Consider the following 15,853-nt stretch of genomic DNA (forward strand, 5'->3'; position numbering starts at 1 on the left):
CAAGTACTCTTTACTAGAAATGTCTTGAGTGCAGAAGCTTTTCTGTGGCATTTGTTTTGGGGTTTTGATTTGCTTAACTTTATCTTTGACATGCTTCTTCATATAGGCTAGTGTCGAGGATTATGAAGAAACAGTGAAGAAGGCTAAAGAGGCATGGAAGGTCTGGGCTGATGTAAGTTAGCAGAGACTTCTCTTTTATAACATATCTCTGGCAGATACAGTGTATTAAATAGCCCCATCAAGTGGAGGTGTAAAAATGTATTCATATTTTGTATGTTGCATTATAGCAAAAGTCTGCAATGGAAATGTTGAGAAACAAGCCCGCACAGTTTGTGTCTGATATCACTGGGGTACAAAGATGAGGACACTGACTTGTGGAAAATGTTTGTTTTGAAAAGCCAGGCAGATTTACCCAGGCTTGTGCCTGTGAACTGTTGCCAGCAGTTCTGGTGAAGTTCAGAAACCTTGTAGCAAGCAAACTATCCCTGTGCATGTATTTCAGTTCCTGTCACGGAGTGCTTTCTCCTGTGGGAACTCTGCGGGATATTTGGATCAGCTCGTGTTGGTCATCTTGTTCTCATGGGATGAGTAAGACTGCTGTTTGTAAACATGCTTTTTTTTGGTTCACCTGCTGTCCTGGTGTTTCACAAGACTGCTGTGTTATTCCAAAGCTTTGGTGTTAACGTAGCTGTGTACAATACCTAAGCTGTTTTTTCCTTACAAACTGTAGTTCCCCGTGCACCTATACCGACTGTGTCCAGCGAACATTCATTCTGTTGATGGCTGTGCCAGGCTTGGTTCTTACAGCTACCTGCTGTTTCTTTGGTGGAAGCTGAAAACTGGATTTCATAAGGTTTTGAGCATTCTGTATTTTAGCCAGCGAAGTTTTGCCTTGTCTGAAGATAATGAAGTTTAGGAAAAATACAGCAGCTTCCTCAGGATATATTAGTATGTGTTCTTTTGTTACAATCTGTGAGTATAATGTTAGTGACTTGTAACATATTTGGAAATAATCTGGAAACAATCCAACAGATAAAGAATCAACATATCAAATGTTTCTTTAAAGACTTTTCTCAATGCCCTATGCTATTATTTTGTGAATTTTGTTGTTTGTCATGAGTTTATCTGAAAGATTTAGCTTATAAAGAGGTAAGATTGCATAGTTTATATATTCATCAGTCCTGTTTTTACAGAGAACTGCTAGTCCTGTAAATCTATTAATAATTGGTACATGGGCTTAATATTTCCATAATTGAGATTTCCGTATGTCTCAGCATCTGCTAACAAAATAAATGTCATACTGAAAGAAAGTTTGAAATGTGGTGTTAAGTACACTTCCAAGGCTCAGAAACCAATAAGCATGCTTTTTATGAAAAATGTTTGTTTCTTGAGATGCAGTTGCTTGTGTGGGGGCGTTGTGGGTGATGCAGCTGAGCAGAAGTAGCAGAACTAATAGTCTGAATGCTTCTGGCAGTATCCAGTGGAACTGAAGTTTTGAATGGACATAAATGTGCACAGTGTTACCAGACTCTGTGAGGCAGGAAACAGTTGCTTATAAAGAAGTGCACGTGATAAAAATTAACAAGTAACAGAGACTTGGGAAAGAGCACAGCAACTAGTGATTGCTTACTACAAGGGTAGGGGACCTAGCAGTATATAAGCAGCAAAAATCACAGATGTTCAATCTCTCATAGATTCTTCTGGGTTTTTTTTGACTAGATCCCTGCACCTAAACGTGGAGAAATAGTGCGACAGATTGGTGACGCCCTGAGACAAAAAATCAAAGTTCTAGGAAGTTTGGTAAGGTGTTTTCAGAAGTAGATTAACTTTGGGGGGGCACAAGGGGGAGTGGGGCATGAGGGTGAGGGATGTGTCAAAACTGGTTTTCTCAGTTTTTAATGTACCACTCTACAATACTAACCTTAATGATTATTAAACAATTGCTGTTAGTTCTGTTAGCTTACCTAGTGAAGTTTTAATTTGAAGAAGAAGGAAAAATTTTAAAACAGGTATTCTGGCATGGGAACAGTATGAAGCTGTGTCAGGGGAGAGTTAGGTTGGATATTGAGAACAGGCTCTTCACCCAGAGGATGGTTGGGCACTCGAACAGGCTCCCCAGGGAAGCGGTCATGTCACCGTGCCTGTCAGAGTTCAAGGAGTGTTTGGACAATGCATGTTGTGACTCTCATAGTGGTGACTCTCAGTCTGGACCTGTGCAGGGCCAGAAGTTGACTCAGTGGTCCTTGTGGGTCCCTTCCAAATCAGGATATTCTATGATTCTGTGATTCTATAAAATGATAATATATAGTAGAGAAAGAAAATTTAATTCATTCTGAGCCTGTGCTCTGTCTGGGAGGAGTGTTACAACTGTTGCCCAACTGTTTTCTCACTTGCCTGTTAGGTAGGGCACTGTCTAATACTGAAAGTATCCTGAAAGAGATCTTCCTGTAATACAGAGCTTTTAACCTTGAACTCTTTCTGGTGATCTGCAGGATTTTGCCATCTGACATATGGAAGTATAAGGCTTCAGAAGCTGAGATGGTCTTAATGAGATCCACTTGCAGTGCTGTGCAGGACATAAAGGTTGAAGGACCTCTCCTTTAAAACACTTGCTAGTTGCTAGGGAAGAAAAGAAGACAAGTGGGGAACTTGCCACTTTCCTTTTACAGGGCTTACCTGTATGTGCTGCTGTTCAGAAACAGCTGTCAGTGAATAACTCCATGTGTAGTCAAGCCCATATTGTTAACCTTCAAAACTTTGTTCTGTTCTTTCCCTTGATGTTGTCTCCTCAGCAGCGTTTCTGTGGTGGAATTAGAGTGCTAATGTGTGTTTGTATTCAAAAACAGCACAGCTTCCCTGGTGAGTGTGGACAGACAGAAGTTCACTCTGAATTCCTTGAACAAAACTTTTGTGGCTTATTGTTGTGTTTTCCTAGTTTCCCCAAAGAGATAGTACATCTGTTCAGTTCTTCTATGACTGAGGATGAAGTTCTGGGTGAAAGAAGTACAGTAGATATTGAGATTTTAAGATTTTCCCTGGATTTGGAATATATAAAAGGAATGGTGTAGAAACTCATCTTTCTTATATGCCACTGAAAATTTTCAGCCTTGTGTCACAATTTCCTTGTGAAGTATCCTGGTATTTCTACTGCATTTATGGACTCCCTGCTGCATTTTTTAGTAAATGTATCTGATACCCCTCCATTTTTGGTCACAAATCAGCCATTCCTTCTGTCTTGAGATGACCACAGTTGTCATAGACATACATTTAGTCACATTTATTTTAAGATTTGCATGGGGAGAAAAATCCCATGGCAATCCTTTTAACCTGATTCCTCATTTAACAGCCTTTTCAAAATACAGTCATCAGTCTAAAGTGGTAGGTCGTATCTGCATGAAAGTAACACCCATCAGTCTTATCAGAGCATGACAGTAAAGTAAAGAGGGGGTAAATGGATGACTTCTCAGTTCCTAAGTTTGCATGTTTTCTCATTTTTGGAGGAAAATGTTTTCAAGTACTAACTTATTCTCATTGATAATGTGTATGTTAGCTGAGTAAATCTAACATGCTTTTAACAGAAGGATATAGCTTAGGACTGACTTAGCTAGAAGAAAAAAAAATTGATCATAAACATGAAGATGTGTAGATGTTTTCAGCAGTCTCTGCAAATAAAATCTCTCAAATCACTTGGATATGTTGTAAAATGAGTAGTTTGCTTATGAAAAATGTAAATGACCACTTTCTTTTGCTGGAGCAGGGTACTTGCACTTTCCAGTATGTTCCATACCTGGTTAACAATGTATGCAATGTCCTGATGAAAATCCAGTGTTTTGTTAATCTAAACATATGAATCTCATTAGTGTTGGATACTCCTTTCAGTAGATTTGTTTTATTAAAATTTCTCCATTTATTTCTTCTTCTTCTAATTTTTCTCCTATTTTATGGAGATGCGACTCCTGTCTTCTTGTCTATTGTGCTGTTTCTTTAAACTGTGAATAACTCAGGAGGAGGTGATTATCTTCTAATGAAAACACGTGTATTAAAATCTTACCTGGTGTACAGATATACCTGACATTGATGGGAAACAAAATGTATATGGGATGCAAGGGAATTTTAAAAAAATTGTCTTAATTTTGTCAGGTCTCTTTGGAAATGGGAAAGATTTTTGTCGAGGGTGTTGGGGAAGTGCAGGAGTATGTTGATGTCTGTGACTACGCTGTTGGTTTGTCCCGAATGATTGGTGGACCTATTTTGCCTTCAGAAAGTAAGTATGTATGTTGTTTGGTTTTGTTTGTGGTTAGTTGATTTGCTGGGTTTTTTTAACAAATGAAGAGATGGAGAAGTGTCTTAAATATGTGATGCTGTAACGCAGCAAGATCTCTGTTCTGTGAGTTATTTAGGGAGATTTAGGAATGGATGTGGTGGTGGGCAGTATCGCCACCTAATGAAGTGCCTAATGAAGTGGCAGGTAAGCAAGTGAGCCCATCGATTTTTCTCTGCTATTTGAAGCATTAAGTTCTCTTTGATTTCTTTGTTAATGGAGGATGGCAGAGGAAAGTATGCAAAAAATTCTTTGGTGCACTTAGAAAGGAGAGACCTCTTTGTCAGTTATTGATTAGCACACAGTCATCGTGATGTTAACTGAATAACTAATTATATTGTCATGCCATTAGCTTTGTGCACAATCTAGCTAACCTTGATCCAGTAAGCTGCAGTGCACATATAATACAGCTCTTCACAAGCTAATGCTGTGATGGAGTGAGAAGGGATGCTAGATTCCTTGCTTGCATATTTTCCTTTTCTTAAAAAAAATAACATTAAATGGATGAAAATTGCACTATGTTGTGTCTTTGCTTTTAGGACCTGGCCATGCCCTTATAGAACAGTGGAATCCTGTTGGATTAGTAGGAATCATCACAGCCTTTAACTTTCCTGTGGCAGTTTATGGGTGGAACAGTGCAATTGCAATGATTTGTGGAAACGCTTGCCTCTGGTAAGATCTAACTCTCCAACCTGCTAATGGTATTTTTAAATTAGAGAGCTATTATCTCTGGCATGAAACTGCTGCTGAATGTCTGTTGTTTCTGTATAGTTGATTCTATCTAATGTAAGCTTGTTCTCTTTTTATTGTTAGGTCTGTTTGTACTCAAAGAGCTTTGTTTTGTTTTGTGGTAATCTCTTTTTTGAGATATTAAGATTGAGATGTATCCAGGTCTTAGCCAAATGGCTTGTGAATAAAGAACCCAGCCTGAGGTCTTGAAACAGTGGTAGTGAAGAGTTAATATGTTCAGAGTTGGTACAGCTAAGATTAAAAGTCTAAAAAAGTAACTTTATTTCCTCTTGTGGATCCTGCTTTGCTTTTGTCTGCCTGCTTCACTCTAATGCTTGGCCAAGCCTTTGTTCACATGGATTTTAGTAGAACTTCTGAATGCTCAGCTGTGGAAAGAAATACTTGAGTTGCTGTCTTAACATGTATCTGCAAACCAGCCTAACCAAAGTGTGCTGTATATCAGATACCATAAAAATTTCTTATTTGAATAATTTCTTATTCTTAAAGAATTGAAATAAAATTCATGTAATTCTTTTTTTTTTTTTTTCCTTTTTAGGAAGGGTGCTCCTTCTACATCCCTTGTTAGTGTTGCTGTTACAAAGTGAGTTCTGGTTTCTTTGCTCTCTGTTTTGCTTTTTAAACAACTGCTTTTCTGTTTGAGGTAGTGAATAGTGGTCAGAAGAAATACTTTCCCCTAATAGTAATTGTGTATATAGGATGTTACCTATACTGTTGACTATTTTTTTCTGGAACCAGGGCTGTGTTTCTGCTGAAAGTGGGCTAGCTGTGTGGTTTGCTTCCTTGTGAAAGATGAACTGCTCTTGAAATTCAGCTTCCCTCAATGACACACTCATGTTTCAGAATCATCTCCTATTTTCTGTAATCTCAACACAACATCAGCACCCAGTTTCTTGGCAGATTCTTCTGGCTGGCTCTGTAGACCCATATCATGAAGATACTGTCACACAGTCTTTATTACCCAAAACCCAGTAACACCTTAGCATGCACTTCCAGTGTTCAAAACTCATTCTCGATGAAAGGGAAAACTCAGTCTCAATAAAAAGAACTTCTCCAAAGAGTAAATGCCATAGTGATATTTATTTCAGGTTTATTGTTACTTTGCTTAATATATTAGCATTTTAAACACTTATTTATTGTGTATTACAAATAACATTTATTTTGAAATGCTAAATATAAGTAGGTTCCTTAAAATAGTTAATTACTAAGTCTTGTAGCTCTAATCTTAACTCCTAAGAACAGTGACCCTAAACCACTACTACTCCAAAAACTCAAAACCAGTTTTAACGGTTCACTCCCTATTTGTACCTGTCAGAAATCTCTGAAATTTTTACATCTTTGATTCTAGAATAATTGCCAAAGTCTTGGAGGATAACAAGTTGCCTGGAGCAATCTGTTCTTTGGTTTGTGGTGGAGCGGACATTGGGTAAGTAAAATTTCTTGTGTTTTGTGAACCTCTGTAAAAGGAATGTTCTTTGAACTACTCAGAAAGTTATTCTGGTGTCCAGGAGTTCCCAGTAGATACACATGTTGCCATGATTTTCATCAACTGATCTGAAACTCTGGCCCTGATCTAAATATAATAAATATGTCTACTTGCTGTTGTGAGATCAGCTGCTAACAAATAACTTCTCAAATGAGGAGACTAAATTTATATTCTATTTCTACATATGCTTGCACTCAAAGAATATAGCTGATATTAAATTCCACTCATCATGCTCTTAGGAGTTTTCAATGTCTAGCCCACTGGCCTTTTGGATTACTTGTGGAGGAGAATATGTGCCCATTTTCCATGCTCACACAGGACTCAGCACTTGCTTATAGATGTATACCTGTGCTTGGAAGCTGTTCAAACCAAATTGTTTTGCTTTATTTTTACAGTGTGGAAATTCCCAGTACAAATGTATACTCAGATGTATCTTTTGAGCATTTTAAGAGAAGACAAAATGTATAGCAAGCATTAAAAAAAAGTCATAGATATGCGTATTTTCTTAGAGATAATAACAATTAGAGCCGATCTCACTATGTAATTTAGACTGAATTTCAGTGTTGCTGGAAATGCTGCTTTTATGGCCTGAAAAGGTAGAGGGAAATGGCCTCTTGTTCCATATTTCTCACTAGGCAGGTTTCCTGCCATTAGCTCAGTCACTTACAAAATGTTTCAAAGAAGTGGTTTTGACTTTAAAGATCTCCCTGATTGAAATTGGTGTATGTGGAATGTGCAAGCTGCTTTTCCATTTATGTGATCTTCCATTGGACATGGTGGTATGTCTCCCATTATGCAGGACAGCAATGGCGAGAGATGAGAGGATGGACCTGTTGTCCTTCACTGGCAGCACAAAAGTGGGCAAGGAAGTAGCACTTATGGTTCAGGAGAGATTTGGTGAGTGTGTACGTTCTCCTGTGTTTCTTTCCAGGGTTGGTAAAGCCAGTGGAGCCCCACAGGATTTTAAAATAACAGGTTGTTTCAGCTGTGTTAGCTTTTTTCTTATTTTTTTTTTGACTTGGAGAAATAGGAGTTTGAAACTGCTCAGAAATAGGTACTTCATTTTTTGGTTAGTTCTGTTACTCAGCATTTTTTTCCAGGAGATCCACAAATCCACGGTCCTACAACTAATTAATAGAAGGGTGCGATGGTGTCCATGAATGTAATTGTGTGTAAATTGCCAAGGTGGACATCTAGGCCCTATGGTCTTTTGGCAATGTGTTCATGAGTACATGTGCACTCACCTTTTATTCCTTATAAATATATGAGAAAAGTGATGATTTTTGAGGTGCTGTTTTTTGTTGCAAATATTTAAAAGTGTAGAGGAATGAAGTGTACAGCAGCTCACCTGCTGGATTCTAACTTTTTAATTTAGAACATAAAACCTTGTGAACATGGTTTTCTCATTTTATACATTTGAAGTTCATAGAAGTGTAAAAAAACAAACCAAAAAACTCAGAACAGATTGTGAATATTTACTCAGAGGTAGAACTGGGATTCTTTAGCTCAGATTTTAGATAAAACAGTTGCCAGAGAAATAGGTAAGCGTAGTTAAATTTTGTGTGTGCATTTTGATCTCTTATTCTTTGAATTCTCTTTCTTTTTCTGCATCACAGTATTTGTGCTGCACCTTTTTCCTGCTTTCATCTTTTTATTTCCAGCGCTATTTTTGCCTGTTTTTTAAGCTTCTTTGTGCCATAACTACTGTCCATGTATCTTTCTTCACAACATGTGATAGATGTAGTATTAGATGTAATTTTTTTGCTTTGGCTAGAGTGGTTAGTTGATTGCGATGCCTAAAACCTTTTGTTCATACAGAAAAATATATTTAATGAATGTTAGCTCTAGTTAGAGGTGACCTCTAACTAAACTGAGGTACAGTGAATATGTGCATGCATGACATAACTTATTTTGTGTGCTTTTATTAGGTCGAAGCCTGCTGGAACTGGGAGGAAACAATGCCATTATTGGTAATATGCACTTTAGAAATTTAATCATATAGATGATATTTGGAAGTTAGTGGGCAAATGTTTGTAGAAATCGTCCCTTTTTTCTGTTTTGTGGAGGGATTTTTTGGTTGGTTGGTTGGTTGGCTGCTTCGTTTTTTGGTTTTTGTTAGGTTCCCCTCCCGGCCTCCCACTGGGCTTTTAAAAGTACATAATAGAATGTTGGGGGTTTTTTTCTGTCTTCAGTGTTGTGGAGGGGGTCCAGTTCCCAGATAAACAACATAAATATGATATAGCTGAGCAATGTGAAAGAAAGAAACTGTAAGCTAAATACCTAAATTGCAATCCTACTGTGTTAGTCTTTTGTTTCACCTTGCTCGTATTTTGAACAAATGTGCTTATCTACACATATCTCATCTACTCTTTTGAAAATCACATTTGAGCGTGTCTTTTTTTTTTTTTCCCTGTGCTGCTTTGTAGCCAGTAGCATAAACTTGTTTTATACTTTGAAAATTGTTTCATTTTTCATATCAGAGTCCTACTTTTTCTGGAATTGGCTTTTAATGATTGCATAATCATTGTTCAGTTGGACTTTATCCCAAATTTAATAATAGTTTTGAATGCTTAAAAGAATTTGGTGGAACTGGTTAAGCTAAGTGATATTTTGGGAATCATTTGAGGCTTATAAAAGATCTCAATGTCTTCTCAAAGCCAGAGGAATTGGTTCAGCTTATTGTGTATTTTTTATTATTGTACACCTGTGTGTTTAAGCTACGTTTTTTGAAAGGCCATCTGGATATACTTTACTATAGTTTCTTTATGCTGAAACTTTCCTCAGTGAGAGAAGGACAAGGTGGAGAAACAGCAAGAAATTGCTTGTAGTTTCTTGAATTAAAATGAAGCTGAAGTTCTTTGCAAGCTTTATTGCAAAAGGCTCTCTTCAGTAGGTTGGACCTTTATTTGTATCAAGTGCATGAATCTAGTTCAGTTGTAAAGAGATAATAAGAGTTTCAAGGTATTTCTATATATATTAACTGTGCTGTGCTAGTGCAATTGCTCCTAATGCTTCCTGACCAACCTGTCAGGTTACAATATTGTGTAGGCGTCTTAAGTCTTGTGAATTGCCTGTTTACTTCAGTAACATGCTCATGTTTTAATTGTTTTAAAGTGTTTGAAGATGCAGATCTGAACCTAGTCATCCCATCTGCTCTATTTGCTGCGGTGGGAACAGCAGGTCAGAGGTGCACAACTGCTAGAAGGCTGGTGAGTAAATGTGTATTGTCTGGTCTGGGTAGCTCTGCATTTTAACTTAGTTCCAAATTTGCTCAGGAAATGTCTGACAATTCCTAGTATTAGGAAGAGCCACAAATGATATTTGAAACACATTTTTACTTAGTATAAGTAAGTATGATGGAAAAATAAGAACGCGGTTTCATTCCACCATAATTCTAAATCTAAATAGTTTCTTTGTATGTGTTTCAACAAGTATGTGGTGCTAAAAGCCGAGAAAATAAAACTTGGCATACTTCTGTATTTCTCTCTGTTTCCATTGCCAGAACTTCTTTGCTTGTGATTGCTACACATTTTGGTGCAGGGTTTAGATTTCAGCAAAGCAAGGGGGTGTGTTTGGCTTACTTTGTTATTAATTTTTAACCAATCATTTTCAACAAATTTAAAGGTGTTACAGTATCAGTCAGTGTTTGTATAGTCTTTTCAGAGTTGGGTTGATTGGGTAAATATTAGTCAAAATTGATTTGGGTGTATTGGATGGGCAGAGATTCCTCAAATTGTAGCAATAAAATTACTTGAGTATTTGTCCTAGAACACTTACCTGAAGTGTTTACAGAACACATCGATGTCACTGATATGAGATGGGGTAAAACAGGGTTTTGTTTCTTTACTGGTTTTAAATCTTCATGGTGAAGATTTTACATCTTCATTTTTCTAGTGTTGGTGCTGTTTGAAGGCCTTACTCTGTGTTTATTTTTAACTTTGGGATTTGCTGAATATGAGCAACACTATCTCCACACTTCATTCATCCCTCTTCAAAGTGCAGTAGTGTCCAGGAATAATTACATAGGCTGTGCTGTCTTACAATTTTCTTTCCACATTTTAGTTTCTCCATGAAAGCATCCATGATGAGGTGGTGGCAAAGCTTGCTAAGGCCTATGCCCAGGTCCGCATCGGTGATCCATGGGATCGTAAGTAACCATTTCCCGCTCACAGATTTAGGAGACAAGTCTGTTTGTTTCTTTCTCTTTAAATTCCAAAGGGATTATAGATTAAGGATATCTAATTTTAGCAGTTTACCTGGGAGTGGAAATTCTAAATTCATTTAGAATACAAACTCTGAAAGGAAGATGAAGAATCTGGCTAATACTGCTCATCTTGGACAGATTAAAAAGTTAGTCCCAAAATGTCACGATAAGAGTACTTGCAAATGTATACAGTTTTGCTGAAAGTATGCCTCTGAATCTTCTCTTTTTAGCTAACACTCTGTATGGGCCTCTTCATACCAAAGAAGCAGTGAAAATGTTCCTTGATGCAGTAGAACAGGCGAAACAACAGGGTGGCTCTGTGGTCTATGGGGGAAAGGTGACTTTAACTTTTACTTAACTTTTACTGCTACATTTTGTGCTCTAGGAAAAAACACAATAACATGGTGGCTTAAACCAAAATTGTTTCTCCATTTGTCCTGTCAACCACTAAAGGATATTAGTTTAGTCAGTCTGACAATGTTTGAATTGGAATCCTGTCTTCAGGGTAAAGGTGATTGTATTTGGAAACTACCTTCTCCTTCAAGATTAAGAGCTTTTGGCTCTTTCTTATACCACTCTCCGGTTGCAGGTGGTGGTGAAAATAAAACCAACATTGTAAATGGTGAATATCAAACATATAAGAAGGAAAATAGTGGTTCTGTCCCTGAACTCACAGTATCAAACTTCAGGAAATACTGAAGACTCAAGACAGCCACTTGCATATTTTCATCATAAGGGATATTTAGTTCTCATTGAAGTAACATTCTGGGAATTCTTGTCTTTCACTGGCACCTTCTTTATTCTTGATACCTTTAAAATTCCAATTAGCTTACAAGTTGGAGAAAAGAAGTGTTTTTAGTCTCAGTTGCTAGACTTTGCTATTTGGTTACCTCCTTAGTTGACATAAACTATGCTTCTATATTTTAAATACTTAAACAAGTATTTAAAATATAGCAGCATAGTTTATGTCAACTAAGGAGGTAACCAAATAGCAAAGTTATCTACTCAGATTACCTGACCGTCTGTTTCTGATTACTAGAAACAACTTTAGTACTCAGATCTTGAAGGATTCCTTTCCTATGCTAGTGCTAAGCTACATTCGAATTTAAACAACTCAGTTGCTTTTTATGTGTTTTAAAGGTTATAAATCGCCCTGGAAACTATGTCGAACCGACTATTGTGACTGGCCTTCCTCATAATGCACCCATTGTCCACACTGAGACGTTTGCCCCCATACTGTATGTGCTGAAGTTTAAGGTAAAATAACAGTGGGGAACTAGTCAGGTGTCAAGGATGCTAACAGAAGAGTCAGGAGAGAGATGTCTGATGTATGTCATGTCAGTGCAATTGTCCCAGCACTTCAAGAGGTGGTAACTCTTATTCTGCACAGTGAAATATCCACTATAATAACTAACCTCACTGCGTAGCTACATTTGTGTGAAGAGCACTGGAGTTAAAATGAGAGTTTGTACAGGAATAGATTTCTATTTTTTATGTTATGTTGTATTGTTGATATTGTTCCTATCTATTGAAATGCAGAGAGTGCGTTTTGTGCAGTGGTGGAGGTATTGCTGTCGTGGTACGTGTGTGTTTGCCCAGTGGCATTCAGTGTATTTGTGTTAGGGCTGTGGTACGTTGAGGTTTTTTCTCACAGTGCTTTTTTGTAACTGCTTTGCCTTGAATAATCATGGCTTAACCAATCATATGTGTTGCTTCTAGGAGGAAGAGGATGTTTTTGCCTGGAATAATGAAGTAAAACAAGGTCTTTCCAGCAGTATCTTTACCAAGGATTTGGGAAGGATTTTCCGCTGGCTTGGGTATAACTTAAAAATCACAGTCTTTTGTGTATTTTGTAAACCTATGCACGATCCTAGTTGAGCATTCTATAGCCCTCATTTTAGGGAAGGAGCCTTTCCTGATCCTAAAGAGTAATTGTCTTATCTTTGTAGGCCAAAGGGTTCTGACTGTGGCATTGTGAATGTTAACATCCCAACCAGCGGAGCTGAGATTGGAGGTGCTTTTGGTATGTTACACGTTTTTTCCTTTTCCTTCAAATGGTAAAGTCCTCTAGCATTTGATCTAGAGGCTTGGTATTATTCCTCAGACTTCACTTTTTTTTTAAAACTTAGGAATTCATTTTTTTTTTTAATTTTTGTAACAACTCTGGAAGAGAGTAGAACATTACCACTGCAAAACGGTTGTAATTTAGGTCTCCCCTTTTTATTTTTCAAGCTTTTAATCAGTCTGTTTAAATGGCTAAATGTGAAGAAATCAGTTTAGGTAATTTTGAGTTATACTGCTTTAGCAGTAAAGAGATACTGATCAGAGGTAGTTGAATTTCAACCACTAAACACAGATATTTTAAAAATATCTGTATTTGGTTTTAAAAATTCCATTAGTTATTTCCTCCTTCCCATCAAGGGAATGTGAGTCAGAGGTATGAAGGAGTTTAGAGATATGGCCAGGTGGAAAACTGTTTAGAACAGTTTTAATTATAACAGTCTTGAGCATTTTTGTTGTGAATATATGCATGTTTATATAAGATCTACAACATATAGTGTTTTCATGAAAAAGTCTTTAAATAAGCATTTTTACTTTTATTTCTCTTTTTTGTACATAAGGAAGTGAGGCAGTAGAAGAAGAAATGTTCTCCTTATCATTTAAACAGTACAAGAACCAGCACATTCTTATACTCTTGTCTTGTATTAAGACAAAATATCTTTAAAACAAGGTTGTCTGGTGCCACCATGATGAGATTTCAACTCCAGGCAGATATTTTTTTGCATCAAGCAAGAGAGAGAGAGCTAGCTGTGTGTATTGTGTGGGGTGGTGTTCTAGTAATTCAGTTCAGAGAGAGGACAAGGGCAAGGGAATAGTTTTTCCCATATATTTTTATAAAATGTCCCACTTGTTGGAGTTAGTCCAGATTCCCATGCTCCAAAAAAAACCAAGAAAAAATCAAATTTAATTTATAACCTTTTTTCTACAGGTGGTGAAAAGCACACTGGTGGGGGAAGGGAATCTGGAAGTGATTCATGGAAACTTTATATGAGACGGTCTACTTGGTAAGACAGACCTTTTAAATTCCAAATAAATGTAAACTATGCATAAACTTTCAAAAGTTCAAAACATATAAATCTTTGACTACAAAGAGGCTATTTTTGCTGAACATGAGATAACTATATATAAGTGTAATTCCCTTCACATTCCTAGTAGAAGATAGTTTGAAGGGTTTTTGTAAAGACTTTTTTTTTCCTTTCACAAGGAAAGAAAATCCCTGATTTTTTTCCCCCTCTTGCTTGATTTTAAACTAATCTAAAAATTAAATTACTGAAACTTGTCAGGAAATACAGAAAGTGGCAACCACAGTGCTGCTGGTGCGTGATTTAGCTATGTTTTGGTTATCTAACTGTAGATCTTCTGACAGCCTGTAGTGGTTGTCTGTTCACATTCTCTGTTGACCTCCCCAGCCTTTACCTCTGCTAACTTTGGGTTTATGAAAGTGAGAAATCCCACCTTGCTTTTTCTATCTGGATGTTGTTATAGTAAAAGTTTAAATAGGTGAAGAGAGAAATAGATTCTCTATCAAGGAAGAGATAATGAGGAATGTGGTCTTTCCCTGTATATAGTTACGAGGTTGAAAGCTGGAGTAGAGTCAGTTCCTCACTTTAAATAGGCAAACTGCTTACAGAAGTCTTTTGTTTACATGTGACAGAAATCAGAAACCTTGTATGTAAGAAGTGGATTGCAAAATCCGTTTCAGTGATTAACTCTGGTCTCTAAATACTTGTTTCTCTTCCAGTACAATCAACTACAGCAAGGATTTGCCTCTGGCTCAAGGAATTAAGTTTCAGTAACAGCCTTATGAGTGGCCGTGCTATGAACTCTCCTACCATTTCAGAATCAAGCATCTTCTAAGCATTATGGGGATAAAAATTTATTATCTGAAACCAATTCTTCAGAAAATCATCTACTCTAAAATTGCTTCACTTTCTGTGTATGAATTTACTACTTCAGTCTTCAAATGAGAGAAGTATATGGTCTTTGGGAAGAAGGGAGAGGGACTGATACTAACAATCTTGTATTCAGGTGGCCTGGATAACCTGTTGCCTTACTCTTGTATTTCACTACCAACACTGTATCCCTTCCCTCCCTACAATTTGCTGATATTTCCAGCTCCTAGTCTGTGCTTCAAGCTGTGTGCCAGGTTTCCTGCAGAAAACTGGTGCTGTGGGGGGTGGGCAGTAGAGGGCTATTTTTCAATGCATAAATAAAAGTACATTTTGTGAGATAGCTTGGGCCTCTTGTTTGTTTTGTTCGTTGTTTTGGAGCAGGAACATTCAGCTGACCGTTTTCACACACTGGACTGCAAGCTAAGGGAATAGTCACTGGACTGCTTTTGTTTTCCTGCTTCTCCTTCAGAAAGGAGACTTTCACTGATTATGTTGGGAGACACAGGGTAAGACCAAGGACCACTGTAGTCTTTTGGAACCTTCTCTTGATGCTAGAAAGGGTTACAGCCAATTCAGGTTGTCATGGTTCTTGTGACACCCTACAACCAAACCAGCGAAGAACTGGAGATGCAGCCAGGAGGGAATACTCTTCCTGAGGGAATTTGCCACTAAAAGGCAAATTGTTTTTGTGTTTCAGCTCAGATGGGAACTTCTTGTGGCCACTGGAGATTATAGCTAACAGCAGCTCATTTGGGAGCCTTACTCAAGACTCAGGATTAGAATAGGCACAGTGCTACTAGACTGATTTTAGCTTTCCACAGAGTAACTTCTGAGGTTTTTAAAGTATTGTTTTTGGAGATTTCGTTTCCTTACGTACCAAATTTCCACAATCTCTAGACGTGGCAGAACTATTCATTTAGGGCTCAGATTCTAGGAGTCTGTTTTGACTTTTGATATTATAATAGCAATACCATGCAAACTGTACTGAAGGTCCACCATAACACAATGCTATTTGGTCTTCTTTCACGTTAGTATCTAGTTTTAAAATGAATAGTGTTTAGAATTTTACATCTGTATTATATAAGGTATTTGGGGTGTTGCCTTCTGTAGATCAAACGTTAGGCAGCCAAAGTTTTATCCTA

The 15,853-nt window shown here is 37.4% G+C and overlaps 1 protein-coding gene across 1 annotated transcript in view; it reads left to right on the forward strand.

The window, feature by feature from the left end:
- The window catches only part of ALDH7A1 (aldehyde dehydrogenase 7 family member A1), a 54,790-nt gene extending 39,739 nt beyond the window's left edge, over positions 1–15,051 (forward strand). The window contains exons 2-17 of the mRNA XM_050328924.1: positions 107–172; positions 1,720–1,800; positions 4,141–4,264; positions 4,861–4,993; positions 5,607–5,651; positions 6,417–6,494; positions 7,354–7,451; positions 8,483–8,524; positions 9,669–9,763; positions 10,617–10,701; positions 10,989–11,095; positions 11,899–12,015; positions 12,478–12,575; positions 12,708–12,781; positions 13,748–13,823; positions 14,561–15,051. Coding sequence (XP_050184881.1) covers positions 107–172; positions 1,720–1,800; positions 4,141–4,264; positions 4,861–4,993; positions 5,607–5,651; positions 6,417–6,494; positions 7,354–7,451; positions 8,483–8,524; positions 9,669–9,763; positions 10,617–10,701; positions 10,989–11,095; positions 11,899–12,015; positions 12,478–12,575; positions 12,708–12,781; positions 13,748–13,823; positions 14,561–14,615 — 1,374 coding nt within the window. The 3' untranslated portion in view covers positions 14,616–15,051. The remainder of the gene's footprint in view (positions 1–106; positions 173–1,719; positions 1,801–4,140; positions 4,265–4,860; positions 4,994–5,606; positions 5,652–6,416; positions 6,495–7,353; positions 7,452–8,482; positions 8,525–9,668; positions 9,764–10,616; positions 10,702–10,988; positions 11,096–11,898; positions 12,016–12,477; positions 12,576–12,707; positions 12,782–13,747; positions 13,824–14,560) is intronic.
- The last annotated feature ends 802 nt before the right edge of the window (positions 15,052–15,853 follow it).

Source organism: Myiozetetes cayanensis, unplaced genomic scaffold (assembly GCF_022539395.1).
Source record: "Myiozetetes cayanensis isolate MyiCay16 unplaced genomic scaffold, myiCay2020 scf4, whole genome shotgun sequence".
Taxonomy (NCBI): domain Eukaryota; kingdom Metazoa; phylum Chordata; class Aves; order Passeriformes; family Tyrannidae; genus Myiozetetes; species Myiozetetes cayanensis.